Source organism: Gossypium hirsutum, chromosome A05, assembly GCF_007990345.1.
Source record: "Gossypium hirsutum isolate 1008001.06 chromosome A05, Gossypium_hirsutum_v2.1, whole genome shotgun sequence".
Classification (NCBI taxonomy): Eukaryota; Viridiplantae; Streptophyta; class Magnoliopsida; order Malvales; family Malvaceae; genus Gossypium; species Gossypium hirsutum.
Genome location: NC_053428.1, coordinates 13,595,514 through 13,604,526, shown reverse-complemented (window position 1 = coordinate 13,604,526; position 9,013 = coordinate 13,595,514). Strand labels below are relative to the sequence as shown.

Here is a 9,013-nt window from a genome sequence, read left to right as displayed (position 1 = left end):
TAAATTTTTTTATGTAAATCAAGTATAATTTTTTCTTTCGATTATAATTGAAAATGAGGAATCCACCTATATTTAGCAATACAACCATTGATTTAATTTACTTAAAAATTAATGTGCATTATATCTTTGTAAATATAAAATATTATTATTGAATTATTAAAAAATACGAAAACATATAAAATAATTTGAGCGTTACAATGAGTTGAGTGGATCCTTACATGTACACGCACGTTTTCCTCATTTGCTTAGGCCCAATGAATGGGATGGGACGGCCAGAGATGCAAAATGACAAGAACGAAGGTTTGAGCATTGTAGTTGTTAGGTAAATGCAAAATTTTAAATTTTATTAAAAAGGAAAAATACTAGAGAAATTGTCCTATGTTTTTAAAAATAAAAATTTAACTCTAAATTTAATTAAAATAAAATGTAATTATGGTTCAAAAAATAATGTTTGTTAGTCGAAATTGAATGGTGGTTCAAAAAATAATGTTTGTTAGTCGAAATTGAACGGTGTTAAAAACTACTTCCATAAATTTTTTTTTGACATGATGACTTATTATATATTTTAATTGTATATAAAGAAGTCGTTTTTATGTTTCATTTCAGCTTGCAATTTTTTTTATTTTTTAACTTTAATTTTGTGTTATTTGTCAATTTATCTAAAATGAATGAAAAAATTAATATTTACAAACTATGTTGACATAGAATAAAATATTTTAATTAATTATTTGAAAATAAAAATATATGAATTTCTTAAAAATTAAAATTTATAAAATATTTTAAAATTTTAATTTTTTAAAAAAATCAATTGATTGCTTAAAAATATTTTTCATAACTTAAAACTCAAAAATACATTTAAAAAAATAATTACACTTTATAATATTTGAGCTTAAAATATTTTTATTCCTAACAACTCAATCTTACTATAACCAGAAAAGCTCTATTGATGTTCTATAGACTACAATATGTCTTTTTACCCTTTTTTTTTCATTTGTACAGTGCGTGCTATATTAATAACATATGAATGAACAGAATCACTTTATTTTTGTTCTTATCTAAATAAAACCGGGTGGAGTACAGCATGTGAAATGTATGCAAATTGCAAAACCCAACAACATTGAGTGGGAGAATCAATAAAAAAAAATATTTATTCGTATGCAAGGGTGAGGTCAAAACCGCTAAATAAAATTTTTAATTTTTTATAGTTTATATTTTTATAATTTTTAAATGATTAAAACAAATTTTTATAATTGTAGAGGTTCGAAATGTAATTTTACTTTTACTAATTTAAAATTTTTAAAAAAATTCATGTTTGTTTGGTTAATTTATTCTATTAATCTTATATTATGCATAAAATTGTAAATTTAGTCAATATTTTCCAATTAGCTTATTTTAAGTCGCTATATTTTTCAAATTTCAAAAATCAAGTCCTAATATAAATAACAATCGTTAAATCTATTCATTGTTTTTTAGTAATATGTAAAAATAGTAAGCTCACATGACATAATTTAATTTAATGAAATTTATAGCTACCATTTGGTTGGGACTGCGATTTTAATTCTAAAAGTACAGCGGTTGGAAAAATGAACAAATTGAAGTATAATGATTAAATTCATAATTATCTCATAGTATAAGGACTAGTAACAAATTTAATGTATATTTTCTAGATTTTATATAAAAACATAAAAGACAAAAATATCATTAAAATAATATTTACCCCTTTATAAAACTAAAGTATTTTTAATAAATTCACAATTAACTTAAAATTCGATTGAAGGTAACACAAACTATGTTGGAACTTTAAATATTAGCTCAAGACACATAAATAATTTGGAAGAGAGAGTAGAGTTTTGGTTTGGCACATAGATGATACATGTTTAGACTCTATTATCCCAATGAGACAAATCCTTAAGGGCTCCGGAGGGCTTTAGCTCCTTAATATTTTGAAAAATTTTGATTTCTCTCTTAAAGTTTTTTCTTTTGAAAAATTTAATTAGGCTCTAGTTTTTTTTTTAAATTCTCAACAATTCCACTAAAATTTAATTAGATCCCTATTTAAAAAAAATTGTTGAGTAATAGTTTTCTTGCTTCGTATAGAGAGGAACATTGGGGGTATTTATACACACTATTATTGGTACTATTACAACTTACAGTATGACCCACTATTTTGTCTCGGCCTTGGGGCCTACGCCACTAACATTCCTTGACTCTGGTGCTAGCATTCCCTGCGTGCCTATAGCTTGCTGGACGTTTGTCTACGGAGCACGCCGTTTTTTTTTTATTCTGGGACTGGCATCCTCAGTGAGCTCCATACCTGTCGGTCATGAGTCTAGACGACTTGTCAAGCTTGCAAACACCCAGCAAGGTGTTCTCGCAGACTCTTCTTCGCGAGCTATCTCCACGAACTTACTTCTTTTGAGTCAAGTCCATTTAGATCATGTGCCGGAGGTCTAAATCCTTTTAAGATATCTGAATTACCGGTTTCCAATATATAATACTTTCATTAAACTTTTAGAACTTTTATTAGATCTCCCTTGACTTAATCTCACGATCCGGTATTGATCTCTCACCCCTCACCAATATTGTATTGATAAAGACAATGATTAATTATAATTATGCAGTATACAAACAGTTAAACAATTGAGAGAATGAGTAGTAGATGAACAATGATCCCTAAGCCAGATGGTAGGTTTATTGTATAAGTAATGCGTGCCACACATCTAAAAAAAAAAGAAAAAGACTAAGACATTTTTTAACGATGACTCATATTTAATGTGGCAGCTTCATATGATGTTGACACGTGGGATTCAATTAATCTTAAAAAAAAAATTTAAATGAGTAGCACATGTTACTTGCACAAAGAACCCAACACAAACAGGAAAAAAAAAATTCTTTAAATAATCTGAAACTCGATTTATTTTCTAAATAGTTATCTAATTTGATATGCCCTTGGAATAAGGTAAAAAGAAGTGTGAGAAGATTAATATATATTAGGTTTAGTATAGGATAATTATCAAGGAAGGTGAAGAATTCGCAGGTGAAGTTTGAGTAGGCACAAATATCCAATTTATTTATTTATAGATTTTAAAACATATTTATGAAATTTTAAATTTTCATCACGTCTTTCATTATTTTATACTCTGTTTATCTATGAAAATGGTAAACTCTACAGATATAGTTAAAAAGATAAAATATGTCTTATTATATATATTTATATTAAAATTTTATTTGTTTTCAATGTCATTTTCTCAAACTTATTTTTAAACTCTAAAATATTTTGTATCAGTATGTGAATCTTTTTAATGTATAATTATATTATATTTTTGTTAAAATTTGGTTTTTGTTTTTATTTAGTTATTGAGTTGATAAGACTTTATTAGTACCGTTAAAAATGTGTTTGATGAGTTTTATAATTTTTTTTATTTTATTAATTTTCAATACATTAATCATCGTAATTCAAATGAGTATAACGCAAATTTTAGAAGTTAAGATTTGTAAAATGGCAATTAAACTTAGATTGGATAGTGATAGATACAAAAGTAAGAGAGAAATGCAAAATTTGTGTTCCATAAGGCAGTGAAAGTTTTCATTGTATTGAAATATTTAAGAATTTATTTTGTTAGATGTGTTTCATAACAACGTTAAATATTTATTTAATAAAAAAGACCAAAGACAAAAATATTGAATATAATAAATAGGTACATAACTATTTATGTAAAAGTATTAAATTATTTTTAAAAATAATTATATTAAAAATGTATTATGAAATAAACTATTACGTTTTTAGAAAAAATAAAATAATAATTTATTTCAAATATATGTTTAAAAAAATAAAAAATAGGAAATAAATATTTTTTTTTCAAAAAGATTTACTATTATGGAACAATTTAATTCGCTTTTCTTAATTTTTTTATTAATATACTAAATAGTTTTAAAATAGTATTTTAATATTAAAAACTCTTCATTTAATTTCTTAGTTTATCAAACTACTTGTAAACTCAAATATTTTAGATAGATTAATGTTATGCACGTTCACCATGTCACTAAGTGAGTAAAACAATTAAAAAAATATAAAAAGAATTTATTTAACTTTTTTAACGAAAAACTAATAATTTTTGCTAAAGAAATTAAAAAAAAAGTGAAAAGGTACTCACATTATATATTGTATTTTTTAAGGAATATTGTTGTATACTTTACAAATAAATTACTGAGACATATATTTTAATATGTAATAAAATAATAAAAATATTTTTTTAAAAATACGCAGGAATGTCATGGTGTTCAAAACTATGGTTCCAGTCCGGACAACTTAATATTGCTATTTTTCTCCTTATTTATAAATTTTAAAGTTTTTTGTTTAACACAAAGGTCGACAATCGAAGGGCAATCATGGAAAAATGGTAAGGTAGGCAATTGCAAGGAAACTCCGACCCAATTACCCTCTGGCTTTACCCTTCCACTAAAGTCTTTAAAGGCTTAACATTATTATAGTACTAGTACTAGTCTTTTTGTAATATTTATTTTTAACTTTTTTTTTTCTTAATGCAAAAAAAACGTGCTCTTGAATCAAAAAAACAAATAATGTTTTCTCATAATTCCAAGATAAAAGCAGGACTACTCATTGCCCATCAGATTCAAAGAAAGTGGTGAGTTTTGGAGAAGGCTGTCATACTCTTTCAGCTGAAAATCTCTTTTGAGTGGCTGGCAAAATGATTTTGATTATACCATGAAACTTGATCCTTGACAGTCGTTTTATTCAGCTTTTGTAAGAAACTTTGAGAGCTTCTCCGACAACAAGGAAAGGAAGCAGAAGAAGCAATGTCCAATCAGGCCAAAAATCCGGGAAGGCTCTCGGGAGAGCAAGTTTTGTCAATCTTCTCAGTCAGTTCTTGAAAGAAAAAAGGAAATCTTGGGGGTATCAGCGTTCGGTTGGCTTCAAAACCTGAATCTAAAGGTACCTTCTTTTACTTTCTTTCTAGGCTTCTGTTAGCTGTTGAAGAAAGGGAGCTTTCTTGTCTGGGTTGATTTCTATGAAGAAATTTTTGGGTTTTTGTTTTCTTCTCATGTGGATGCTTGGATATGGGAAGAAGGGTGTTTTATTATATTTCTTTGTTTGGTGATGTTGCAGGGATTGAAACATCTAGGCAACAAACAATGACGAAGAACTTTTTGCCCAACATGGAAAATTCTTATGAGAGTTTAAAACCGAATCTCGGGGCATCTACATCGAAATCAAATGCGAAACGTTGTGGTTTTTTCCCAGAGATTAGGAGTTTTGGTGTCTCCAGTTCCAAGGAAGATACCAACAGGATGACAGATTTCAGGTGTGTGTTAGATATTTGGAATTTCAGATGCCCCTTGTTTGATCTTTTCAAGCATATTTTATTCGATCAATCGTTGCAAGTTTATTACCTTGCTGTTAAAAAATCGCTATAGGATTGACAGAAATGTGTTAAAAAAAGTCTATGGAACTAAGATATAGTGTTGTTTAATTCAGGAAACCAGCAAAAGTGGAACCAAAGAATTCCCAGATGACCATATTTTTTGGCAGTCAAGTGGCAGTATTTAATGACTTCCCAGCTGACAAGTTCAAGGAAATCATGGACTTATTACCTAGCCATGGATGCTCAACCGCAAGCGGTGGTGTTGTTGATACTGTCATGGAAAAAGTTAAGTCTAAAATAGTCCAAATCGAGCCCAGCAATCATGAAATTCCAGACCTGAATGTTGCTACTGCGACTGGGAATAGTCCTCCTCCCCCTCATGATTCTTCCGTTGAGTGGCATCAATATGGCGGTTCAGGATCTTCAGGTAATTGAAAATGTGGCCTCGAATCAATTCCTGCAAGTTTCTATTGGAAAAACTTTACAAGTTTTTAACCATCAATGACCAATTCTGAGTTGTTTGCTTTACTTGCTTCTTTGCAGATCTTCGAATTGCAAGAAGAAATTCACTTCACAAGTTTTTCGAAAAGAGAAAAGAAAGGTAAGAAAATTTCTTCCACAACTCGAAAACTTTTGGATGTTGCTAAAGCTTCATATAAACTGCTTAGTTCCCCCTGAGAATACAATAAGATCTAGTGCCTTAGATTGCAAACTATGATGAAGCCTTGTTTTATTTTATTTTTTTACTTTTTTCCATCAAACATTCAAACACCAGATATAGATAAAGGCGATCTGGTATTGTTATTTTAACTTGTTCTTGATTCGGGATAAATTGCATCACTAAACTGTCACCATTGGCTTCACATTCAGGGCAACAGCAAGAGCGCCATACCAAGTAAACAACGCAAGAGGATCGACTCCACCACCTAAACCCAATGAAAACAAATCATCTCACGAGGAAGGTCAATCATCGAAAGAAGCCTCAAGAGATCTTGATCTCAAGTTATAGTAACATACATTTTTTCACTTCACTTAGGACCACCTTAGTGAATATAGGTTTAAGGTTCTTCTGTTTACAATCAGATTAATATCTGATTTCCTTTTTTGTTCGAGTTTCATCCACTGATAGCTAGAAGAAGGGAGAAAAAAAGAAAAGAAAAAAAAAACCACAAGAAACTGTTTTCTATCGTCTTCACGGTGGAACTTCGCCATTGTTTGGTTATTGTTGTTGGCAAGTAGGGAACCAGATAGAAAGCAGATAACAACTTCATTAAATGGTTTCAAGATTGATGAATCAGAAAAGAAAAGGTTCCAAGTATGTATTCAAGTTCTATCTCTAGTAATGTTACTTGAATTTTCTATTTTTTCCGTACCTTAAATCCTACACAAATTCGAACATATACGAAAATATCTGCCAAAATATATAAAGAAATTTTGAGACATTTTACCCATTCCAGCAAAAGAATCTTTCTTCATAGAATAAATTTCTTTTAAAAAAGGAAAAAGAACGTGCTGAAATTTCACAGGCAACGGATACTTCAGCAGCAGAAATTACGTGAAATACGCCATACCATTACCAGGAACTTTGAATAGAAAATAGCAAACAGTGATGGATTCAATTTCTTTATATGTATAATTTGATAACAACTTTAAGTTACCGTGATTGGTAGCTAAAGGCCATAGAAGATTATTTTGTTTGGATTTTGGACCTTCCGATAGCGGAAAACGCGTAGGCGATGGTGATAGGGACAATGTTCACGAAATGTGTTTTCTTTGATTCACACTGTACTTCTGGCTGCTTGCCTGTTTAGATGACAACCACTACTACATGTGAGAGATTCAAATTCAAAGCCCTAATCATTTAGATACAAACTATCTCAACACACCACGATGCTTCCATGATAAATCGATAAGGGTAGGAAGAAAGACACTTAAAAAAAAAAATAAGAGTAAGGTAATAGAGAGATTCTTTGGGTTGTGCTTGAAAAATGATTGCACCAAATAATTACTTTACATCGATGTATATTATTTTTATTCAAATAATAATATTATGCCAACATTCTTAAAAAAATATCAACAATTTATTATAAATTTTAAAAAGCTGATATGATTCTCTAGCTTTATAAATAAAGAATCAAATTAAGTAACATTAAATACATTCGATAAATATATTTTTAGGAACTTAAATTTAATTTTAATGTTGAATCAAACCATTACAAATGGTACACATGTGAAGTCATCAATTGACTATACCTACTATCAGCAATAAATAAATAACGAAAAAAATTATGAAAATAATCAAATAATAAAAATATTTTAAAATAAATATTGATTTTTTAAAATAATAACAAAATATTTTTAAAAGAATAAAATTTAGAAGTTATAAAAATTTAAAAAAAAAATAGAAAAGGGAAATATATAAGTTTTCAAAAATTATATAATCTTTTACTAGCTTTTTTTTATTTTTTCTTTTAATTCTCTAAAATTTTAGATAAAAGTTTTAATTTCTTTTCTTTATTCTTTTTTTGTTATTTTAAGTATTTTTAAACTGTGTTGCAATAATATATCTAAATGTGTGATAGAAAGTAAAATTCGAGTACTAAATTGGGCCAAAAATAATTTAAGTATCAATTCGAACATTAAAACCAAATTCATATAATGAAAAGTATATCTACCGAAACAGGTTTGAAAACATATTTAAAAAATATTTATACTTAAATAATATTAAGATAGTTACAATTTAACAAGCAAAAATTTTTAAAATAGTAAAAAAATTAATAATAAAATAAGAGTTATACAATACTCAAATAATAACAACAAATAGTAGTAATATAATAGCAAAATGACATCACAACTACTATAAACAATAGCAAAACAATAACAAAAAAAAAATTTAGCCAGATTTGAGCCGAGTCGGGCTTGAGTAAAAAAATCTTACTGAGGCTTGACTCATTTAGAAAAAGAACTTTTTTTTTTACTAAATTTATTTTTTGAGTTTATACTTTTACATGACTTTTTGAATGAGTATTTGACCTTAAATAGGTGACCCAACCCATAACTGACTCAACCCATCTCAAATCTAGCTATAATAGTTTACGTTACCAAACAAAAACCTATAATTTCATAAGTATCGACAACTAAAAAAAAAGACCTTTCTTAAGAAAAAAATCCAGTTTTTTTAAACTTACTGGAAACCTCTAAACCATATTAAATAGAACGTAGAGGTTTATATTATGAATTTTAGTTTCATTTCCAACAAACTAAAATCTCTAAAACAATTATAAACCATATAAATAAACTATCGTCATAATCCTAATTTATGATACGGCCAACCAATGCAGTGGAAATTTTAAATATGACTCAAAACCAATTTTATGATGAGACGCTATCAGTCGACTTGTAACGTGTGGCCTATTGGGCCGAAGCTTTTATAATTTTCTAAGCCCTTATTGCCTACCTATTGGACATGGATTTTGTATTTTTCTTCGTACATAAAATAACCTGTCATAAATTAATGTGCACGTGTAACTTTACGATTTGTTTACAATAAACAATAAGAAGGTAAATTTCTAATTTTCCCACTCAATCATAATCCCGCTATAAATACTTTTTTCGGATCCAGTCATTTT

At 28.1% G+C, this 9,013-nt stretch overlaps 1 protein-coding gene across 1 annotated transcript; it reads left to right on the top strand.

Moving 5' to 3' along the window:
- Positions 1-3,499: 3,499 nt before the first annotated feature.
- LOC107958369 (protein TIFY 11B) lies at positions 3,500-6,745 on the top strand. Its single transcript, XM_016894122.2, is given in 7 exon segments — positions 3,500-3,539; positions 4,771-4,904; positions 4,906-4,954; positions 5,129-5,324; positions 5,498-5,811; positions 5,928-5,985; positions 6,255-6,745. Coding segments are annotated over 7 exon segments (930 nt in total). The 3' UTR covers positions 6,394-6,745.
- The last annotated feature ends 2,268 nt before the right edge of the window (positions 6,746-9,013 follow it).